The sequence below is a fragment of the Malaclemys terrapin genome, chromosome 12, assembly GCF_027887155.1.
Source record: "Malaclemys terrapin pileata isolate rMalTer1 chromosome 12, rMalTer1.hap1, whole genome shotgun sequence".
In the NCBI taxonomy this organism is placed as follows: Eukaryota; Metazoa; Chordata; order Testudines; family Emydidae; genus Malaclemys; species Malaclemys terrapin.
The window spans coordinates 26,769,426-26,793,293 of record NC_071516.1 but is presented as its reverse complement, the minus strand read 5'-3'; the positions used below and the strand labels follow the sequence as shown (position 1 = coordinate 26,793,293).

At 51.8% G+C, this 23,868-nt stretch overlaps 1 protein-coding gene across 2 annotated transcripts in view; it reads right to left on the bottom strand.

Annotated features, from left to right (window-relative positions):
* Positions 1 to 15,299, bottom strand: part of PIGU (phosphatidylinositol glycan anchor biosynthesis class U) — a 61,496-nt gene extending 46,197 nt beyond the window's left edge. Inside the window, exons 1-5 of one of the 2 annotated variants that reach the window (XM_054046058.1) lie at positions 15,203 to 15,299; positions 5,601 to 5,665; positions 4,211 to 4,270; positions 2,543 to 2,605; positions 521 to 630 (exon numbers count right to left, since the gene is read on the bottom strand). In XM_054046058.1, coding sequence (XP_053902033.1) covers positions 521 to 630; positions 2,543 to 2,605; positions 4,211 to 4,270; positions 5,601 to 5,665; positions 15,203 to 15,206 — 302 coding nt within the window. In that variant the 5' untranslated portion in view covers positions 15,207 to 15,299. Of the gene's footprint in view, positions 1 to 520; positions 631 to 2,542; positions 2,606 to 4,210; positions 4,271 to 5,600; positions 5,666 to 8,644; positions 8,834 to 15,202 lie in introns of those variants that run through there. The other variant, XM_054046057.1, reaches the window with a different exon arrangement.
* Positions 15,300 to 23,868: the final 8,569 nt, after the last annotated feature.

The window sequence follows — 23,868 nt, the reverse complement described above, 5'->3', positions numbered from 1 at the left end:
GATGTTATTAAAATTAACTAGGTGGAAACTGAGTACCTCAGATCCTTAAAAATAATTTCTGGGTTTTCAAAACAGTCATGCCCTGGGAACACCTTGCCCAATTACCCCCAAACTTTCAAAAAAAAGTTCTCTTCTAAAAGGGGAACACAACAGACACTTTGGATGCACTGGTTTAGTTTTGAAGAAGTTAGAAGATGGGCAAAATTGGGCTTTCAACAGAAATCTAAACAACAGAGAGACTACAATCGCTCCATATTAGAGACTACATTGTCAATCCCAAAAGAAAGGGGTTGAAAAATTTATTTTACTATGTGAAACATAAATTTGGAGAAGCATTAGCTTTCTGTTACTTGACTATGGAGATACAGTGCTTGGCACACTTTTTCTGTGTATCAGGAAAGAGAAAGCAACTAAAGAGAATACTTAACTAAGATGCTGAAACCCCTAAATAGAAAAATTAAAACATGGAAGGATTTGGAATCTAAGTTTCTTGCATCTGCTTGCAAGAAGCAATACTTACAACAGTGCTACTTTGAGGGGGATGTAGTGCATTTCCATCGGGGTCCGGATGAGTTCGGCCACATCTGATGCATACTGATCCAGTTCCATTAGGAGTTTTTGCTTTTTAAACTGAACAAGAGAGAATGACCGAAAGCTGTCAGACATGGAAATACATTGTATCTATCTAGGGTCTGCAACCACGTCCATCACCATGATGTCTATGTAGAGATGCTAGTCACCTTATACTTAAGGAAGAACAAAGGTTTGCTTAATAAGCCCAATTCTGACTCCCCTCCCTACTGACTTTGCCTGACCCAAACCATTCTGCTTGAAGTTGCAGAGACATGAATGAATGCCAGACTCGGATTTTACGGTCAAGTCAGGGAAGTCAGAAGAGGCACTGCGGAGATATAAGAGCTCAAATAAAAACAAAGTGTTTGCACTTCCTGGACAATTTCCTAAGGCTTTTCCAGCTCATAGTTCCAAAATAGCTTCCAGTTTAGTTTATTTTGTTGCCCCTAGTAACAGCAATAGTGACATTTGCTCAATTTGTGTGTGAAATGAGGGAGTTACTGAATTAGTTATTAAGAGTAATTTCTATGTACATTTTGAGTGCCCAGTGTGTTTTCAAATGCAACACGGCAGCTTTTGTGCACTCTCTAAATCCTGCATTGTCACCAAAGAATGGTGAACTTTACCCCCAATGTAACATCTAAGTCCTACACAAACAAAGTCATTCACTAAGCTATACTCAGGATTGTGCACCTCAGTGTACGCCCGTTGCTTCAGAGCATCTGTCAGAGATCTCCTCTGGGCACCCAAAATACGTTTCATATATCCCCCACTAAAAATATATGTTCTCCAGAGAAGTGAAAAAGGTGATCTGTAAATCTACTGAAGTGTCCCACAGACAGTTTGAAGAACTGTCTTACTGGTGAGGAGTTTTAGACACCAGGAGCTACAGCACCTTTTGCTATTATTCCTTCAGCTCTCCTAAGCTAAACAAGGTGAGGCCAGCTCCCTGCTTAGATGGGAGATTGCCAATGAACACATAGGTGCTGCAGAAAATGGTAGTACCCTTCCTTTTAAATTGGTAATGAATCAATGTCCCAGCATGATACTAGGGAACACTGTGCTGCCATTACAGACAGAGAGTCTTCTATTTGCAAAGTTTGCCTCAATTAAGTTATTTATGAAAGAATGCACACCCTCCTCAGGGAGAGTCACTAGCTTCAAATTCCATTTATTAATATTTTGAAGGGAATGGTAGGGATTAAATCACTCTGGTGTCAGATTTCTTGCCCAGTGCAGCAGAATTATCGATCCTCCACCATTCTGGATTATGTGAACTCAAACTACAACTTTCTTTAAGGCTAATAAACCTTATAGTTACTGTTAGGTACTTTTTGGTCTGTAAATTAACCATGCTGCATGTGGACACAAAGCCAGCCATGTGAGTAACTGGTTAAAAGCTGTAGTGCGAACAGGCCTAAGAATGAGAGCCCCAATGTCATGCCAAATTCCTACAACAGTAATTAGTTTTGCACACTTAAAATTCCTATTACAACTGAAAAGGAGTCCTCAATTCCTGTCTTAAATTATTGCATCTCATTAATGTGCATTGTGAGCCAGCTGCCACATTTCACCCCAGAAGTGGCTGCATTTCCCTGGTGGTTGACCTGATCCCAAGGTATACTTCAACATCAGTTTCTCAAATGCTTGAAGATCCTTTCAGACAAAAGGAGGTATGGATGTGAGATCCTCATTAAAACTATGATGTGCACAGCCATTACATTCACTTGAGTAACACCACAATACCTACATCATGCTGAGAAGCCACCCCCTGTGAAACACACGTAACAGCAGAAGTTAACAGGGTCCATGTTGGCTCACCCACATTCTGCATCCATGTTTTCTGACCTTTTTGCTGATTTCGTAGCTATTGCTAATCAATAGATATCGATAAGTGCATTGTCTGAGTAGACCTGGACTTGCACTTGTCGAGAGAACAAGGACCAGAAGATACTGCAAGTCTGCTTACCACAACTTTGTTGAAGTCCTGGACGGCCAAGTAGAGGGCAACAGCAGTTAGCACATCAGTTATCTAAAGAAAGGAAGGCAGACAAAGACTGACTGGTCACTCAAACAAGGAAAACAGTAGCAAATGCAACCACCACAGAAAGCTGAGATATTGTGCCAATATTCTGAATCGAACATTCACCATAGTAACTATTGGTAATAGTTCAGGGTGTGAGGTGGAAACATCTTTACAGATTCTAGCCCTGCGGCTTTTAAGCTATGGCCCATGAAGTAGCAGTGTTTCTTTAAGCCCTTCCTGGTGGGTACAGAGAAGTGAATATTCTGAGAAGCAAGAAGTGGGGAACTGGAAGAGGAGAAATTGTTCATAAAATAGGAGGTCTCTCATCAAGTGGCCGACAAGAATTACAGACCACTGATCTAGCCACAGCAGAGACAGCATGTTAGACACTGCACATGTGGCTAAGAACATGTTCATCAATGAACCAGAAGAGCAGCCTTCTGAACTGACCCACTGCTCACCAGATAACAGTACCAATTGTCTAGGGCTCATAGCAAATAATTTGAAATGGTTGCCATACATGTGTTATAATCAATTTGTAGCCCTTGTGAGAGGTGCTAGATTGCCTTTGTCATCAGAGCTGCAGAGAATAGATGCAAATTAGCTGGGTGATTTTTGTTTATTTGTATTATGCAATAGACAAAATAATTTACCGTCACACATACCCTGTTTCCCCGAAAATAAGACAGTGTCTTATATTAATTTTTGCTCCCAAAGATGCGCTAGGTCTTATTTTCAGGGGATGTCTTATTTTTCAGAAATGAAAAATGCCTTATTATCGGTGGATGCCTTATTATCGGGGAGGTCTTATTATCGGGGGGATGCCTTATATTACAACGAGAGGCAAAACTGTAAGTAGGCCTTATTTTCGGAGGATGTCTTATTTTCGGGGAAACAGGGTAGGTGTTTTTAATTCTAACGTGCTCAGACAGAACCTGCTTCTGCTCCCACTGAACTCCCCAGAGCATTGTCATTGACTTCAACGAGAAGCCCACAATTTGAAAGTATAATCTCTACATTCTTCACTAAAGGTCACTTGCAATGGAAAACCAGAGTTTGTACCTATTTATTTAGGGCAGTGGTTTTCAACCTGGGAGTCAGCAGACTATATCTAAAATTTCCAAAGGGGTCCAAAACTCCATTTGAAATTTTTTAGGGATCTACAAATGAAAAAAAGATTGAAAACCACTGCTATAGGGCACAAAACTCCCCCGCCCCTACCTTTTCAGGTCAGTGTTAAGGGTTTGTGTCAAGCCCCCGTTTTTCCCCTTGATGACATTTAGCCAGGCAGGAAGTTCTAATGAAGATTAGTTTTTGGAGGGAGAGGGAGGTACAAACTGAGCATGCATATGTATAGACATGACTTCCTTTCTAAATATCTCTTGGGCTCATTAGGGACCTAATCTACAAATTCTCACCGACGTGAATGGAAGCTGTGGGAACTGAGCACACTCAACACCTCACTGATCTCAATGATCCCTCTGCTGGGCTAAGGATTTGGTGGATAAAAATCAATAATTTAAAAAAATTAAATATATTTTTGCTTTTAAAAAGAAGGGCATTCTTGGAATGGGTTGTTTTGTTTTTTAAAAAGATTGAAGCAAAACTTACCATGAACACCAACTCAGAATATTCAATCAGGAAATGAAACAAGTATATTATTAACGGGGTCTAAGAGAGTGAAAGAGAAAGACACAGTCAAATCTTGTCAATCCCCTACAAACTCAGGCCCCAATCCTGCAAACACTTAGTACCATGAGAAGTAGTAATTACTTCATTGAGAATACTCACAACATTAAGAGCTATGCTCAGTAGCATTCACAAAATCAGGCCATTAAAAAGGAAAGAAAATGTTGCCCTAATAAGGCAATGAATTAATCAGTTTATAGAGTGTCACTACATTGACGCTGGCACCACAGGTTTATTTCTGAATCCTTCTCCTCCAGCTGACCATAGCCTTGATCTTGCAAACATTTACACATATTAGCTTTGCTGGTGTATCTACACTGCAGCTGGGATGTGTGATTCCCAACATGGGTAGACAGACTTGCGCTAGCTCACCTTGAGCTACCATGCTAAAAACTGTAGCATGGATGTTGTTGCATGGGTGGCAGCTCAGACTAGCCGCCCACAGCCAAGCCCACCCAATCCACTGGTCCAAGTTCAGGCAGCTAGCCCAAGCCGCTGCCAGTGCCGCAACATCCACAGTGCTATTGTTAGCATGTTAGCTCAAGCTGAGCTAGCGTGGGTCGGTCTGCCCATGCTAGGAATCACACCTCCTGGCTGCAGTGTCCACATGCAACTACTCATGTGCACAAATTTTCTCAGATGCATAAGTGCTTGGAAGATGAAGGCCCTCACGTGGAGGAGCAGGAAGAGCACCGTGATAGCAAAGCGGGCATTGATATTACTGCAAAATGTAGGGACATGTAGGAGCACACCACCCAATAACCGTACCAGTGTTACTAGTGCTAGCCTGGATGACACACAGCACAGGCATGATCACGGATAACCCAACACCGATATGTCGATGACTCCTGTGAAGAGTGTCATAACCTGATGTTTGTTTCTTGTCTCGATACACTAATGCATTATGTTTAGAAAATGAAAACAATTCTGTCCGGAACAATTCTGTTCAGACTGCCAATAACACCAATATCTGCATTTCTATTATCTCTTTTCTGCTAAGAAAATTTGCATGTGAACAGAATATTTGCAGCTAATGAATTCCCCTGGTTTTAATTTTGCATATGCAGTAATAATCACCAGTTAATGTCAATTAATTTTGCAACAGCCAGCTGTGCTGTCATGGCAGGGCTACTCACTGCATATATTTGTTACACAGACAACTACATGATTCTGACGTTTATAAATCAAGTCATTTATTTTTTGAAATTCACACAGTAGCACACACACATATAGCTGGACATTTAAAGGCACTGTGTAAGTATATAAGAGAATATGAACTATTACTGAAGAAAAATGAAACACATTCACTTACTTCACGGAAGACATCTCCAGAATAGGGCGAGACACCCAAATCCAGCAAAGCTAGCCCTTCGACAACTGAAACACACAAGATATCCACATTAGGATTCTGTGGACTGGAGACATAGCAAATCTCACAATGGTAGATTTATAGATTTATAGGTTTTAAAATATCTGTGATCATAAGAATTTCAAAATGAATCTCTGAACTGATCACAGAAAACTGACAGAGCAACTAGAGTTAGGTGTTTTCTGGTTTATTTCTACCACACAAATGTGTCAAAATTCTGGCCACTGTCAGAAGACAGGATACTGGACTAGATGGATCACTGGTCTGACTCAATATGGCTGTTCTCATCTCCATGCTTTAGTGCAGTGGTTCTCAAAGCTGGTCCGCCGCTTGTTCAGGGAAAACCCCTGGCGGGCCGGGCCCGTTTGTTTACCTGCCGTGTCCGCAGGTTCGGCCGATCGTGGCTCCCACTGGCCGCGGTTCGCCGCTCCAGGCCAATGGGGGCTGCAGGAAGGGCGGCCAGCACATCCCTCAGCCTGCGCCGCTTCCCGCAGCCCCCACTGGCCTGGAGCGGCAAACCACGGCCAGTGGGAGCCGCCATCGGCCGAACCTGCGGATGCGGCAGGTAAACAAACCGGCCCAGCCCACCAGGGGCTTTTCCTGAACAAGCGGCAGACCGGCTTTGAGAACCACTGCTTTAGTGCACGGTCTTGAAATTTGGCAGCAGAGCCTTAGTGTCAGGGATGTGTCTTTTGCTGAACCAGTTGGCCAAGTTATAAGCCTTTGAAAAAACATGTTCAGTAAGGACTTGCTAGAGCTTCACAGCTAAATTTCCAAAAGATTCCAGCTGCACTGAGCAAGCTCCAGCCTGGAGCCAAGCACAATCTTCCTTGTAATTTTAAAAACAAAGCAATTTAAAATTAAATATGAAACTAAGACAACTTGTTAAGGCCTAAACTTACTGTATTCTTAAAATCATTAAAATTAAAGAAAAATAACATTAAGCTGTACATGATTGCTGCTGAGGTTTTAAAGAAAGTCAAACCACTGAACTGGTGGAAGTCACTGGCTAAGCACCTGGAACCAGTGTGGTGAAGTGCTAAACCAGGTTTGGACAGCATTATCCTCTTCCACAGGTACAGAAAATATTTTCTTCATTTCCATTTATTCAACTAGTTTAGTTCAAAGGTTATTTCATTCAATGTTAAGAAGCCAACCAGGAGCTGAAAAAGCAGGAAAGCTTGTTTTACTCTTCCAATATATGAATAAAAAATAGGTGAGAGAGGATGAAATCTACTAGTTGTAAAATCTTGAAGAATATGGGCTCAGAGCCACAAAGAGACTTAGGTGTTGCAATGCTGAGAGTTGTGGTGCTTAACTTTTAGGCATTAGAAAAATCACTGGAACAACAGTGGGATCCACAAAGCCTGAGTTAGGAACCTAGGCTCCGAATGGGAAGAGACAGGCACCTATAGAATGCAATCCATAAAAGCCAGCAAGCTTTGTGGCTTCCCACCTTGGCCAGCCAATGGAAGATGTCAAGAAGAGGGGTGTATCCTAAAACTCTCCTCTCTCAGCCAGAGTTAGCCACCTCTTTCTGCTAGGGATCCACAACTAGGAACCCCTCTCCTGGAGTCAGGCAGCTTAGGTGTCTAAGCCGTTTCTTCCGAGAACAAGCCCTGGTCTATACTGCAGAGTTAGGTCAACAACTCCGCAAGCGTCTACACTACAATGTTGCTCCCACTGATGTAAGTCACCAACCTAATAACTCCACCTCCGAGAGAGGGATTGTGCTTAGGTTGATGTAGTGAGGTTGATGCAGTGTCAGCGTAGACACTGCGTTGTTTACGTCAGCCCACAGCTCCAGCTTTCAGCCCAGGGCGACCGTATGTCAACGTAATTTAAGTCAACTTAATTTTGTAATATAGGCTTTCCCTGAGTTAGGCATCTATCATGCGCCACACAAAATAGCAGGCGGAGGTGGTGCTGCCCACCTTAACACTTTAATCCTAATGGTTAGAGCACTCACCTGGGATGTGGGAGACCCAGGTTCAATTTGCCTCCCCTCCTCACAGCCAGAGGGGGAGAAAAGACTTGAACAGGGTTTTCCACCTCCAGGAGAGCTCTCTAAACACTGGCCTGTTCTGAGGTGGGGCTCACAAGCTGTCCCAGACCAGGAAGGAAGAGACTGCATCAAGCCTCTTTTGGCCACTGAATCGGGTTTTATAAGAAGAACCAGAAACAAGGAAATTACTCTGAGACTTCCAGCTCCAGTACAAGGGCTCCTGCTTCTGGGAAGAGCCTCGGCCTCCTGCCTACAGGGAGTACTTTGAGCCCATCTCAACTCCCATGCCAAGGGTTCACACCCAGCTACAAACACACAGGCTGGTTTCCAGCTCGAGAGAGCCATATCTTGCAGGCTCTAGCCCAGGGGTAGGCAACTTATGGCATTAGTGCCAAAGGCGGCACATGAGCCGATTTTCAGTGGCACTCACACTGCCCGGGTCCTGGCTACCAGTTCGGGGGCTCTACATTTTAACTTAATTTAAAAAAGCTTCTCAAACATTTTAAAAACCTTATTTACTTTACATACAACAATAGTTTAGTTCTATATTATAGACTAATAGAAAGAGCCCTTCTAAAAGCGTTAAAATGTATGACTGGCACGCGACACCTTAAATTAGAGTGAATCAATGAAGACTCAGCACACCACTTCTAAAAGGCTGCCGACCCCTGGTCTGGCCCCTCGCAACTTAGCACCAACCCCCCGGCCCAGGAAGTCCTGCTGGCAGGGGCCTGTCACGCTGCTTGTCTGCAAAGCGCTGCGCCGCTCGGGACCCCTGTTAACCGACAGTCCTGTCAGGGAGGCGCACGGCCCTGCAGGGCTCGCCTCGGGCCGGGGCAAGGGCTCGCAGCCCCTTCATCGAGCCCGGGACACGGGGGAAGGCCGGACCGGGCCGGACCGGACCCGGGAGGGGGAAGGGTGCAGGGGAGGGGAGGCTGCTCCCTCACGGCCGGGCGGGGGCCTGCTACCCCGCAGGTCTCACCTCGCTTCCAGGCATTTAAAGGGGACGCCACCTCGACCCGCTCGGAGATGAACCCGGCCAGGCTAGATCGGTACAACACGGCCCGGACCGTGACGGCCACCAGAATCCCCAGCACCAAGGGAGCCGCCATCTTAGCGGGGGAACAACGACCTCGGCGCCGGTTGTAGTTCCCAGCTTGGGCTAAGGAGCGGGGCGCCTATGGGTCAGTCTCGTACAAAAGACTACAACTCCCAGGATCCTCTGCGACTCAGTCGCCTTCCGCTTCCCGAGATCTCGTGCAAGCTACGGGCAGCGTATTAGGACAAGCCTAGGAGGGATGCGAAATAGTGGGTGGTCCCCAGACCAGCTGCTCCCAATCTCTGCGGAGTGTGATTGCAACACCTAGGGCGGGAGAGGAACCCCTCAGCCTCGAGGGGCTTCCAGGGAGAGTGCCCCTGGTTAGAGCCCTGCAAATCTATCTGCAGATCGGATGCAGATAGACATTTTGTATCCACGCAGTTAGGGAGGCTCTTGCACTGTTCTTATTGTTCAACAAGGTTCTCATTGCAATCAGCATCCAGCTGCCATCTGTCTGGCCCCATTGCACCCAACAAGACTCTGGGGCATATACCTCAGGTGGGGTGAGAGCACTGAAGTGCTCTCTAGTCTGCATAGGTGGAGAGACCAGCGCAGACTAAGTGCTCTTCAGAGGTCCCAGAAAGGAGGAAAAGTATTAAGGTCAGCGAGAGATGAGTCGCTGGTCACATGCAGGGCCGGCTTTAGGCCACTTCCACCAATTCCCCCGATTCGGGCCCCGCGCCTAAGAGGGCCCCGCGCCCAGTGGCAGGGCCGCCGGAGGGGAGGGGAGAAAGAAGTGGCCGAGAATCCCTTCCCTGGCTAGAGGCTCCTTTTTAATTTTTACTCACCTGGTGGCGCTCCGGGTCTTCGGCGGCACTTCGGCAGCGGGTCCTTCACTCGCTCCGGGTCTTCGGCAGCACTTCGGCAGCAGGTCCTTCAGTGCCGCTGAAGACCCAGAGCGAGTGAAAGACCCGAAGACTAGGAGCGCCGCCCGGTGAGTACAAGCCCCACGTGTTTTTTTACATGGTTTTTTTTAGTCATCCCTGCCGGGGCCCTGTCGAAACTGTTCGAATCGGGCCCCGCACTTCCTAAAGCCGGCCCTGCTCGCCATGCCTCCTCCTAGGGGCTGCAGGGACGTGCTGGCCACTTCTGGGAGCCCTGCGAAGCCAGGATAGGCAGGGAGCCTGCCTTAGCAGCGGTGTGCCATTAACCAGGAGCCGGCTGAGCGCCGCCTGGCCGGAGCTCGCACCCAGAAACCCTGCCCCAGGTCGGAACCCCCTCCCACACCCAAATTCCCTCCCAGACCTCACACCCGGCACCCCAACCCCCTGCCCCAGGTCGGAACCCCCTCCTGTACCCTAATCCTTCCCAGACCCCACACCCCCACCCGCACCCCAATCCCCTACCCCAGCCCTGAGCCCCCTCCCTCACCCAAACTCCCTCCCAGAGTCCGCACCCCAACCCTCTGCCCAAGCCCGGATCCCCCTCTGGCACCCCAAACCCCTAATCTTCAGCCCAATCCCAGAGCCCGCATCCCCACCGGAGCCCTCACCCCCTCCCTGCACTCCAACCCCCAGCCCCAGCCCAGTGAAAGTGAGTGAGGGTGTGAGAGCAAGCGACTGAGGGAGGTGGGCTGGGCTGGAGTGAGTGGGGGTGGGGCCTTGGGGAAGGGCATGAAAGGGGTTGGGTCAAGGGCGTTTGGTTTTGTGCAAGTAGAAAGTTGACAACCCTACTTAAGGACCTTTGAAAAGCAGCCTCCTTAGCACCGCTCCTGATACCAGGGGCCAAGGCACCCCCGGACATGAGAACCACAATAGGCCAGAGCAAAACGCTGCGTTAGAAATCAGAGCTCAGGCTGCCAAGCGAACGATAGGTGACAGACAGGAGATGCGGGAATTAAGGTTGTGCCTTCAGCCAGCAACTGGTGTTCATCCGTTTGCACCACACACACACCTGTAGGCAGGGCCACTATTTCCTTGTCTGTCTGCCTGTTTAGCATCTCTCGGTCCTTACTGTGCCCATCACCGTGGTGTCTGAGTGGCAAACCAAGGGTTTGAAGTGTGCATATGAAACTGCCTGACTGGAAGGACGTGGTTTGGTGTGGATCAGTGACTGCTGGGGCGATTGGTGGCAGAAGGTTCTGAGGGCCTGGCTCATTCCGACCTGGCTCATTCCAATGGCTTCTACAGCTGAGAGCAGCCCAGTCTCCTGCCTGGGTCCGACGCAAACCAGGAAGTACAAGACCACGGTTAAAAAGAGCAGCTCAAAAGATCATTTTCGCTGAGCCCAGCCCTGCACAGATTTCCAGCTTAGGTTTGCATTTTCAGCAAAAGTTCTTCTTGATTATTTTCTCCTAACCCCTTTGTGCCTCCATAATAGCCAGCCACCCCGTCAGTCGCATCCTGGGGCGCTCCAGGGACAGCGTATGTGTGTGTATGTGTACGTCTGTATATATATGTATGTGTACATGTGTGTACGTGTATGTGCACATGAGTATGCGTGTGTATGTGTGTACATGTACCCCAGTCAGATGTATACATCTGGATTTCCTTTGAAAGAATTTTCAAATTGAGCTGATCAAGTGCAATGGCAAAGCACCCAATTCCTCTGCCCCCCAACTGCCTTCGCTGCTTTAACGTACAACCTGCTCCGCTGGCACCTCTGACTCCTGAAAGCCCTAACAGTGCTCTGTATACATCTGTGAAGCAGGAGTGCTGAAACCCCAGTTACAGACGGGGTCCAGCCCCAGAGAGCGCCAGCCTGGCCCTGGGGGGTGGGGGTGGGAGGGCGACACGGAGAGCAGTTTGGTCCGATGGAGAGCACTGCTGCCAGGTGGCTTATGGGGACGGGCGGGAGTGGGCTGTGACGTATGAAGAGTTCAGGTTGTTTTGGAAGGGGAGGGGTAGCCATGTTCAGGGGGGAGTTGGGGTGTGGGTGGGACCCCAAGTTGGGGGGAATGGTGCAGGGGAACCCTGGGTTTGGCAGGGAGCCCCCAGGCAGCAAAACGGCTGAGCGAGCTGGTTGCCCGGGACAGGCTGAGGATGTCCCCGCTTGCAGCGTCATGCTCCAGCCTGGCGAGGGATGGCTGGCTGGGGAGGGCACCAAGCGCAGCCTGCAATGGGCAGAGTGGGGGGTGGGGGTGGCTCCCAGCACGGACAGTGGAAATGGGAGGCGGGAAGGGGAGAGGTCAGTGCCCTGGGCAGGGGGATCCCCCGCTCCCCCACTGCAAAACAGCACACCCCCACCTCACCACCAGCAACCGAGATGGAGGGGACAGCTTAGTGCATGGGGGGGGGGGCGGGGTCCCTGATACTCCCAACTGCAAAATAGCAACCCCCTCCCCCCTGTCTGCACCCCAGATGCTGAGGAGGGAGGAGGAAACCTTCCAGCTGCACCTCAGCGGCTCCCAGCTTCCCTCCCCCTGAAAACATCCCTCTTTCCAAACCTGCCCCCAACCCCCCCTCCTACGCACGCTCTCCACGCAGGATCTGTCAGGAAGGCCAATTAGACAGGGCCTTGTGTCCTGGGGATGCACTGAAGGGCCATGGTCAGGAGGGGAATGGAAAGATGCAGTTTGGGGGGGGGCAATGCCCCTTCACATTCCCCCCCATCTTCACCCCTGCCAGTGGACCAGCCAGGACTACATCATGGCCCATCTTTGGGCTACAGCCCACGATTTGGGAGCCCTGCCCGAGGGTGAACTTCATCAGGCCCAGCTGACTTGTTCTTTAGCCTGTTCTTTCCCTGTTCGGGGTGCTCCTGCCCCTGGCTGTTAGCATTAATGGTGTTCAGCATCTGGTCACAATGAACTTTGATTGAAGTGAAGACTGAAGCCAAACAGGCAGGAAATGCTCAGAGATGCTCAGAGGACGTCAGCCTGACAGATAAATACACTGCTAGGAGCTGGATTATACCATGTTATGGGTGGAGTTAAAATCTCATTGACACAGCTGTGAGGATGCACTCTTCATTTAAGACAGCTGGAAGCAACAGGTAAGGGGGCCTCGTGTAGAACAAGCCATGATGGCGTGTGCACAGAAACTAGCCCCAGGTGGGCAGAGGATGCCACCGAGCATTGTTCTGAGCTGGTGCGTGTGTGAAAGAGACAAGCCGGGCAGTGCAGCCAGGACACGGAGGCAGAGCAGGAAAGTCGAGCAGAGCCTGTCAGCATGGTGTGATCGTGGGAGGAGCATAGAGAGCTTTTGGGCCAGGTGCTGGCTAAAGAGGCTTGGAGCTGAGAGCAGGGAGGCTAATCCCTGCTGTTGGTTCCTGCTGTGTTTGGAGAAGCAGGACTCTGTATGTTCCTTGTCAATAAACAAGACATCAAAAAATTACCAGACTCCACTGCCAATTTCTGCTCCCCACTGGAACATCCCCAGGGCCCCAAACTTTGACTAGCCCCTTGGGTTGAAGAGGGACACCAATATCTTTGTTGTGTGGTTTCGTTGCATGTCTATCTAATCTCAGTGGTTTATCAGCAACTAATTATTGTTGCAATGTTTTCTCATGTAATAACCATATTTATTAAAAACACAGAGGCCAGGTTTTTGAACCCAAACTCACCACTGCTAATACATGCAGGATTCAGATGTAAAGTCCTGGCTTTGAGTCATCCCCCATTTAAATGCTCAATGACAGTTGCTAGAAATCCAGTGTCATGATTCATTGATCACTAATGCCAAGGGGCAGTGGCAGGGCTGGGAGAAGCAGAGGTAAATGTGGGTCTAAAGTCGTAGTGAGTGACATGGCTTCCAGCGAGGCAGAGTGGAAGCGGGGGTCCAGTTATACACACCAATCACACTCTTCGTGTCATTCGAACGCACCGGCGGGGTCAGCTCTCAGCGTTTATTCCAGGGGATTTACCGTGCAGAAGCCAACAGGGAAGGGGGTGAGCAGAGTGGAGGCATTGCAGGGTCTGCACTGATTAGGTGGGGGATGGCGCTCAGTGTCTGATCTAATATGGTCTCCCCTTTTCAGCGGCGCCGGCTCCCAAGGAGGATGGGCTCCTCCTGCCGGACCCAGCACACGTCTGTTGGCTTAACCAGGATGAGGGAAGACTTGCACTCCCCACTCTTACAGAACCCTGCCCAGTAGATGTAGCCTTTCCCATTGAGCAGGACGTTCTGACACTTGTAGCTGCCGGCCCATGACAGGTGCAAAATGGCAGCTTTTTGTGGGGTGGGGTGGGGCGGGCCGGGGGTGTGTGTGTGTGTGTGTGTGTGTGTGTGTGTGTGTGTGTGTGAGAAACCAGAACAGGCTAAAGCCGCACTGGAGTCCGGCACCGTGCTTTCTGTCAGCCATCATTGTATTCATGTGGTGTTGCAAAGTTAGAAAGTCCACAACTAACCCCAAAAGTGACCGTGATACAAACGTGCAAATGAATTAGAGAGAGAGAGAGAGAGAACACCGTGTAAACGACACACCGAAACACACTGCTGCAATGGAAACACTTTGCCCAGACATGATCCCCAGACAGATTTCATTGGAAACACCTTCTTTTTGGAGCTCCCTGGACCCAAATTCTTCAGACAATGTCACAGCCCAAGTAACTGTGACACGCTGCCAGCAATCTCAGGTATCCTTGTGAGAGAGAGGAGAGAGGCGTAACCCCATGGCAGGCAAAGGGTTAACGCTTTAAAGGAGAAGGATTTCAGTGAGTCTGACAAGCCAGAACTACAATGTTTGGAACTGAAGTGAAATACCAATCTGGAGTCACTCATCCTTGAAAACACGCCTCCCCTTCTCCTGACGCCCCAGAGGAGCGGGGACGCTGCCAGCTAGGAGCCGTTCACACACTGTAATAGTCTAAGACACAGAGGGCCTGAGTTCGACCTGTAACCTTGGAAAACTCATTACACTGCACCATACCTCAGTTTCCCCATTTTTAAAACATGGCTTATGCTAGTTCCTTTGTGTTCTAAAGTATTTTGGCCCCAATGCCCAAAGGTACCTGGGGCAGGGAGGGAGGATTCCTGCCTAGGGTCCAGCAGAGCGCTGGGCAGGGGATCCCCGCCAGGCTCCTGGTACCCCATGGCCCCGGGGGCACTCTTTACCCACCAGGAGGCACTGCCAGACTCCTAGCTAGCCAGGCTCATGCTGCAGCATGCACTTGCTGGGGGAAATGCTGCTCCGTTTCAAAGGAAAAGCAGCATGTACCTCACTGCGCCCCCGGCCCTTGTGCCTTGTGCCAGGCAGGGTCGGGAAAGCAGAGGATGCACCAGGGCTCCCCTCCCCCTTGTGCACCTGCCCGGGCTGAGGGGCGGCACTGAGAGGAGTGCAGGCTGCCCCTCTCTATGCGGTAGTTACTGCGTCTGTCTGGGCACGTTCCTTCCTGTGCCCGGGCACTCAGGGCACATGGTGTCCAACAGGGGCCACATAGCATGCCCTGCCACTGCACCTCCCCCACGTGCCCACACCGCCTGGGGCTCTGGTGCCCACCACCAGGCTCTGGCCCTACATCTCCAGGCTGTGTGAAATACTGGGCATTTCAATAAAACTCACCCATCCCGACGCTGCAGCTGAGCGGGCGAGTTAGCACCCTGAAGCGTCCCCCACTTCCACATCAGAAACCAGAGCCGGGGCTCCATGCCTTTATGGGGAAAGCGCCACTCCACACCCAGCTTATCTTGCTTTCTCAATCGCTGGCCTCAAGCCTGGCCTGTGGGCAGGGAGGGAACCCCCTCCGGAACGTCTGCCCATCCTTTATTTACCGCAGATACCAGATTTCTTGGGCTCCCTCCCTTCTCCGCGAGAATGCCAACGTTTCTGAAGCCGGGCAGGTGTGAGCCAGGGATTTAATTTCTCAGTGGGACTCTGCTGCATTACCGTATCATCGGCCTTCCAGACGAAGGATGCACTAAATGGAGAGGATCAAGCCAGAGGAGATGGCAGGAACGGGGGTTGTGCAGAACGTGATGGGGGTGTAACGCTTGTGCCAGGTGGTATTGGCAGTGACAAGAACGAGAATCAGGATCTCGGGGTTCCTCTTAGCATTGCAAAGCAGAACCAGCTGGAGCGCCCCTCCCAGAAATCTGGGAAACTGACCAGCACGCCCCTAACAGGCAGCTGTTGCCCATTGCGAGCACTGAGTCTGTGTCTAACACACGAGAACTTTTATTCAGAGGAGAAAGAAACGCAGTATGAACTGGGGAAACCACCACAAGAGTGACTCAGCAGTATGTGAACTGTGAGTGAAACGCCCGCTCTACAATCCATTGGGCAGCAGCCCCTTGCCTCAGTTTCCCAGCTTGCGATGAGAGAGTCCAATGGACGAATGTCCCTTTGGCACACCCCTCCCATTTTCCCTCTGCTGTCCCCTTACCCGGTTTACGGGCCCAGCTCAGCAGAGTTTGAGAGTTCAGGGGGTGTTCGGGGTGGGGGGGGTTGGCCTCCTGCCCCAGGGAGAGAAGGGGTGGGCCAGGGATGCCTCTGCCTCTGCTCTGCACCGCTGCTGCTCCATGCTGCCGTCTCTGCCTGGAGCTGCGATGCCATGCTCTGAGGGGCCTCCAGCCCGGAGTGAGTCCAGCTCTTAGTGACTTCCCTGGCTAGGGGGAACCTCGCTGCTGCTCCCCCCTGTACCGTCTTTCACCACAGCACCGGCTCTATGGTGCCCAGGCAAACCGGCTTCACAGTGTTTTCAGCTCTAGGGATCACTGAGAAGAAACCAGGACTTCCAGCTGAGTCCAGTCAGCTCTGTCTTTAAGCACTGGGCAGACCCAACGTTTTGTAGGCGCCTTTCACCAAACCCACACACCCGGTGGGAACCCCTCTCCCCACCCCCCTCGGACTTTCAGTTCCATTTGGTATCACTAACCCTTGCTTAGCACAAATAAGAACAGGAGTACTTGTGGCACCTTAGAGACTAACAAATTTATTAGAGCATAAGCTTTCGTGGACTACAGCCCACTTCTTCGGATGCATATAGAATGGAACATATATTGAGGAGATATATATACACACATACAGAGAGCATAAACAGGTGGGAGTTGTCTTACCAACTCTGAGAGGCCAATTAATTAAGAGAAAAAAAACTTTTGAAGTGATAATCAAGCTAGCCCAGTACAGACAGTTTGATAAGAAGTGTTACTCTGAAACCTTGCTTAGCACGTGAGGTTACAGAGACTGAACCCCCGCTCCCGCCATTGTCCCGACAGGTCATGGCCGGGTGAGGAGATACCTGAGTGGGATGGGCTGGAGCGAGACTGCGCTGCTGCTGCATCTGTCCCACAGGGAAGAGGATCAAACTGGATTCATTCAACGACTGTCAAGGCAGCTGCTCTCTGTGTCCCAGCTCTCTGGCTGGGATACAGGGGGCAGGAACTGGTGCATTAGAGGGAACAGCTCCACGTCCGTATAGTTCTGGAAAAGAGCACCCAGGCGGTTCACCCGCATGCACGCGTCTCGACCCTGCAAGCTGCCAGCACCTGGCACACGCCATCGAAATGTGCAACAAAGGACACGAGATGGGACCTGTTTATTTTGTTGAACGTGGCACCAGTTTGCTTAGTGTGATGTGCTCCAGTCTGCTCATTTGGGGACCAGGTTTTGGGATGAGGGGGAGTTTGTGCTGTCACACAAACAACGAATGAATCTCCCACATGCAATTCATGCTGCCTCCTCCCCCCAACCCGCACACCCCGAATGCCAGCTGCAGCTGGCCCCATAAGTCTGGCTGCCCCAACAAACTGGTAAAGCAGCTTCCAGTGGATTCTGGCTGATTCTGGCTACGCATCTGTGACGAACTGGGACTGTTCTTACTGTGGTCTTTGAATGCTGACTGGGGAGTGTGGCTAGGATAGTCTGCATTGGGGGATGGGAGACCGACCGGAGAATACCTGAGCATGTAACATGAGAACCCAAGAAGGGGTGAGAGGCCAGGTGACACCTTTGCCCGGGAAACTGAACAAAGGCTGTGGGAGGGGTCGCAGAAGGGAGAGTTTCAGGAGCTGGCTGGTGGAATGGCTGGGAGGCAGACAGGGCTCTGACCTCCCAAGGGGGCTGGGGTGCCCGAGGACCCCAAGATGGACCTAACTGAGGGGGTCCTGTTTTCTGTGCCTGCGGGACCTGTCTTGAACTGTGTCCCTGTCATCTAAATAAACCTTCTGCTTTACTGGCTGGCTGAGAGTCATGGTGAATCGCAGGAAGCCGGGGGTGCAGGGCCCTGAGTCCCCCCACACTCCGTGACAGGATCATCCCCATCAGCTGGGCGTGCTGGGCCGACCCCATGCACAACAGGGGCAGCAGCGCGGCCGCCCTCACGCTCTGATTGTGACTCGGGATTGTGGGGGCTTCTCACCTGTCCCATGGAAACGTGGCCAAAGGCGCCAATTGTCCCTTCATCAAAATGGCGCCATCTCCCACTGCTGCCAGCGGGGCTGAGGCCTGCGCGAGGGCCGCCCCGTCCCCACGCTCTGTCTGCATGTGGCAGGCAGGCTGCCCTCCTGACGCTGGCTGCCACCTCCCGCTGGGCTCCAGGAGGCTGAAGCCGAGCCCACAGGCAGACTGTCTGAGGCCATGGTTCAGGGCCTGGACAGTGCATGGGGACTGTGAGGGTATGTGGGGGGAAGGCTGAGCGGGTTGCAGGGGGGTGTGGGGGCAGGGATAGGAGGCAGGCTGAGGGGGACAGAGGGATATGGGCATGAGGGAGACAGAGTGTGCAGGGGGAACGCTGACAGGGGTAGTAGGTGTGGAGGGCAGGAAGAAGGCTGAGGGGGCCAGGGAGTGTGGGGGGCAGGGGGAAGGCTGAGGGGGGCATGGGGATGGGGCAGAGGGGAGGCTGAGGGGGTTGGAGGTGATCATGTGGGATATAAGAGCGGCTGAGGGAGGTGCAGGGCATGTGGGGGCAGGGGGCAGAAGAATGTGGGGGAAGGTTAAGGGGGCCGGGGTGTGGGGAGCCGAGGGAGGCTGAGGGCGTACAGGGGGATGGGGACAGGAAGGAGGCTAAGGGAGGCAGGAGGGAGGCTCAGGGAGATGTGGGGGGCAGAGGAGAGGCTAGGGTTTGTGCGCAGAGGACAGTCATAGAATCATAGAATATCAGGGTTGGAAGGGACCTCAGGAGGTCATCTAGTCCAACCCCCTGCTCAAAGCAGGACCAATTCCCAACTAAATCATCCCAGCCAGGGCTTTGTCAAGCCGGGACTTAAAAACCTCCAAGGAAGGAGACTCCACCACCTCCCTAGGTAATGCATTTCGGTAGGGCTTAGGGGCCACAAACGAGACCAGGGCCCCCTGGTGCTAGGCGCTGTCCAAACACATGACGAGAGATTGGCCCCACCCCAGAGAGCCTACAGTCTACACAGACAAAAAGTGGGTGGGGAAACAGAGGCACGGAGAAATGAAGTGACCAAAGCTAAAGAGCAGGTCAGGAATAGAACCCAGGTGTCCTGACGCCCAGGCCTGTGCCCTCAACCAAACCTATACGGCTATCCTGAGGTCAGCACATCCTTCAAACGGGGACCTGGGCTCGGAACCAAATACAGGGCACGTTCCTTTTGGCTTCTTTCTGATGAATAAAGGGTAGTTGTTTTTAAAGCCCTGTGGGGTTTGATTTGCTTTTACATTAGAAATGCAGATCTTGTCCACCCTTCTTTTTTCGTGGCTGGCTCTATGGGTGACGACAGAACTACTGGGTTGACGAGGTCGGTTTATTATTATTTAACATTTCTCTCGTGGTAGTACTGAAAGACCATTATCAGCTGGGCCCTACTTTTGCTGGGGCTGTACAGACATACCTCAAGTGTCACTCCCGTGCTATTCTGTTCTGTGCAGGTCATTATACCACGTTCACCACCACAGTATCACAGCACCTTCCAGTGGTGCATTACGCTACATGACTAACACCCATCACGTATTTGTTCCCTTGTCCTCTCCCAAGGGTGAGAAGTGTGCCCGATCAAGAGAGCTTTTTAATAATACACACACACACGTTGCTGTGTGTGTATATCAGAGAAGGTGCTGTAAAGAAATGCCTTGCATTGGAGCGGATGGTGGGGCGGTTTGGGATGGTCCTTAGTGGCAGCTTAGAGACTAACAGGTATATACACAGCACATGAAAAGATGGGAGTTGTCTTACCAAGTGGGAGGTCAGTCTAATGAAGTCATCTGATGAAGTGGGTTCTAGCCCATGAAAGCTTATGCCCAAATATATTTGTTAATCTCTAAGGTGCCACAAGGACTCCTCGTTGTTTTTGCTGATACAGACTAACATGGCTACCACACTGAAACCTGTCTCTTGTTACAGCGTCCTACTGTGCCAGAGAAGCAAAACTATCACCCACAGTCTGTGCCCCAGAGAACTTACAGTCCAAACAGGGTGACAGAGAAGTATACTAAGACGTGCACAGTACACTCAGTGTGATCACAGATTTGCACAGCTTTCTCACAAGTACCAAGGATATGAAACCTGAGTGATCAAGGGAGGAAGGAAGGGGGTTTTGGTCAGGCTGCTTGAAACAGGTGCATGGGGAGGAGGTCGGTTGTTCTGGTTGGCACCCATTTCACTCAAATGCCGAACACACAGTAGGGAGAAAAGCTCTCTTTGCTAAATATTCAGTGGTCATGCTCCTTTGGTTTGAGGGATTAGAAAACTCCCTCTGGAGCCCACCAGCAGAAACAGGGAAGCTAAGACTGGGTATGTCTAAAGTGAAAAACAAGAAAGAAACAATTAAAAAAAAAGCCTTTTCATGCTTTCTTTATCCACCATAAAGAAGAAAAAAATAAGAGCTCAAACCCAATTGTTTAGCATGTCACCTTTAATGAGCGGAGGTGAACTTTGTTGAGATCCTAGGAACAGAGTGATGCACTGTATGATTATAGATGTGTCACTGTGTGTTTGTGTGTGAATGCACCTTTGTTTACTCACCTATATCCACGCACATTTCAGAGGAGAGGGGAGGGGAAGGCAAAGCCGCCTCGGAAAGGTGAGCGGCGTCTGATATGGATTTTATTTGTGTGAACAGTTTGGGTGGCCGGCGCTCTCTTCCTTTCAGGCAGTATTTGCTAAATTAATGAGATGTCTCTGAGATGAATCACCGTGCAGCCTGGTGGCAGTACCTGCATTGCCGGCCGGCTTTGAACATTACTAGCGCACCTTTCACAGGAGTTTTATCTTCTAATACATCAGGGCTCAATAGAGAGAGAAGAACATTACTGTTCTGAGAACTCGGCCGTGGACGGATCAGCTTTGCATGCTTGTCAGGGAGGGGAACGCGCGCACACACTCATGAGAACATTGTTCCTGCCGAGGAAATCAAGGAGCCTAACGCATCTTTAAATTCATAGGGAACAACTGGGGCTGGCAGATGGGGGGATCATGGCAGCTCTCCCAGCCAGGGAGGTGGGGTGGCCTTCCTCTCCCAGCAGCCGGGGCTGGGCCGTGCTGCAACGTTCCCAACTCTCAGGCAGGGCTGGCTCTAATTTTTTTGCCGCCCCAAGCAAAAAAAAAGAGTGCCGCCCTCCATAGCGCCGCCATAACACACGCCCTCAGCACCGCGACGCCACCCCACCTCCGCGGAGCGCCGCGTAGCCGAACACCCACCCCCGCGGAGCGCTGCCAAATGCCATGCCGTCGAACCCCCCCACCGAGCGCCACCGAACACCCCCCCACCGCGGAGCGCCGCGCCGTGCTGCTGAACCCTCCCACCGCCACACATATCTCCCACCGAGCACCGCGCCGCCAAACACCCCACCGCCGAGCCGTGCTGCCAAACAGCGCCCCGCCCCCGCGGAGCACCACGCCGTGCCGCCACCCCCCCCCACGGAGCACTGCTGCCGAATCCCACCCCCCAGTGCCCCCTACACGCCCAACCGACGAAACAAAAACAACCCACCCCACCCCCAGCGACCAAACTCCCCCCCCCAAAAAACCCCACCACCCCAAGATTGGCCGCCCCTTACCAGGTGCCGCCCCAAGCATGTGCTTGGTCGGCTGGTGCCTGGAGCCGGCCCTGCTTTCAGGGGCTGAGTGTGAGTCCCGGGCTTTGGGCACCAACAGGAGGAGCTGCCGTGATAGTGGGAGAAGCTCCTCTGACGCCGTGATGTTCAGGGCTGGGCCTGCGGGCAGAGCTCTGTGCGAGAGCCCCGGGGCTGAGGGCACAGACCTGCCCTGCTCTCCCCGCGTGTCTGACCCCATAGCAGAGAGGGTGCCAGGGCAGGGCACGGGGGACCTCAGCAGAGGAGAGGGCGGCGGGAGGCAGATGAGTGTTGCTGCTGGGTGCAGACAGTACCAGGCAATGGCTGGCAGTTCCCCTGCCTTACGGGGAGGAGAGGGGAAGTGGAGTCTCCATCGGAGCAGCCAGCAGGAGCCGGGCATTACAGGCTGACTTTTCTACCTGGGATGATCACACCCGTTGGCCGGGGAGTCAAAAGCCGGATGTAAAAACATGCTCTGATTTGTTTTCTTTTTAGAAGAAGGAACCCACCAGCCTCACTGTTCCTTCTCCCCGCTCTGGTGAATACTGGGTCAGCCGCACGGACAAGCCAGTCTGGTGCCTGGCTTCAGGGCTCAGTTTCTTCTTCAGCTGAGGAGAAAGGAACCATGGAACAGCAACGTAACATCACAGTCCCTTTCCCCACCTGTCCTGTGGGGTCTTGTGGCCTTTAGAGCTACTGGTCAGGGCCTCCCGCAGTCTGCGGGGGGTCACAGGGCCTGCTGGCCTCCTCGCAGCCTCTGCTGAGGCTACAGGAGAGAGGCCTCTTCAGTTTGCAGAAAGAAAGAAATCTCTGGGGTGAACACACAGCAGATGTCTGTTTTCCCAGGGCCAGATGCTGCCACCTTGTCACTGGAAGGGCCCGTGTGACCTCTGACCACAGATGAGGGAGGACGCCCAGCCTGGCTAGACAGATTCCTTTGTGCCATGGCTGGGGACAGAAGCCTGCAGCCAAAGCTCACACTGCAGGAAACAACCTGCAGAGGCCTTTCATCTCCCCAGGGTCAGACGTCACCACTAGGAGAATGTGAGCGCCGGAGCACTGGGGGAGCTGGCCTGAGATGGCATCCCAGGGCACAACCACCTGTGTCAAGTCCATTCTGATTCCACGCTCAGCAGAGATGCAGGGAGCTGTGCGGTCAGGAGAGGCGCTGGTCAGAATTTGCCAGTGGAACTGTTTTTCCATCAGAAATTGCCAGCTTGTCAAAATCCAAACGTTTCGTGGGAACACGTCGATGTGGACAAACCTTCAGACAGAAAGCAGGCAGGTTTCGCACAGAAAGCTGCTTGGCTCCCTGCCAGCTCGCCCGCCTGCCCACCTGCTTGACAGGCTGATGGGGGGCCTGGGCTTCCAGGCTGCTGAGAGAAGCCCTGGCTCCCAAGATCCCAGGGTCCCCGAAACCCTCTCCTCGCAGGGGTAATGTTCTGGTTACTGCACAGCTCTAGGAGGAGGGGAGGTATCCGATGCCCCACAAGCCACCAATCCTCCCTGCCAAGGTCCCAGTAACTACGATAGCCTGTGAGAACATCCTAACCTTTAGGTCACTCTCCCTGCCAGGTGAAAGGGTGCGAGCTGGACCCCTCCCTGCCACCAGAGTCCAACACTGCCGAGAAAGCCAAGTGTGGACTAAACTAAGCCCCTGGTTAACCCTTTCCCAGAGGAATCCAGAAGCCACTGATAATTGCAGGCTACATGGTGACCTCTCTCCCAGCTCACTCCCCCATCCTGGAATAGGGGTCGGTGAGTCCTGGACGAACACCGTTCAGCTGGGAACATGCTCCCCCTCCCCGTGCCGAGGACTACATGCGATGGGTGTAGTGGGCACTCCCGATAAAGGGGACAGTGTGACAGCTGCCTTTCAAATAGGCCCCAGGCATGGGGGGGCCACAGCACCCAATTCCTCTGCCCCCCCAACTTTCTTCGCTGCTTTAACGTACAACCACAACCTGCTCCGCTGACACCTCTGACTCCTGAAAGCCCTAATGCTCCAGGGGAGCAGGCCGTGCCCTGCCCTGGCTGCCACGGGTGTTACCTCAGAGGGAATCGTTCCAGATTCCAATGAGTGGCAGGTCCAGGGAAGAGCCTTATCTGGGGGAGGCTGTACCAGACCCGCCCGACCCAGGCAGGTTCCCAGGTACTCTCTGCTCGGGGCTGATAAGGCTCCTTAGAAGTTTCTCTCCAAACAAATTCCAGTTCAAGACACCTGAGAGCTCCACAGCAGGGCAGCATCCCCAGAGCGC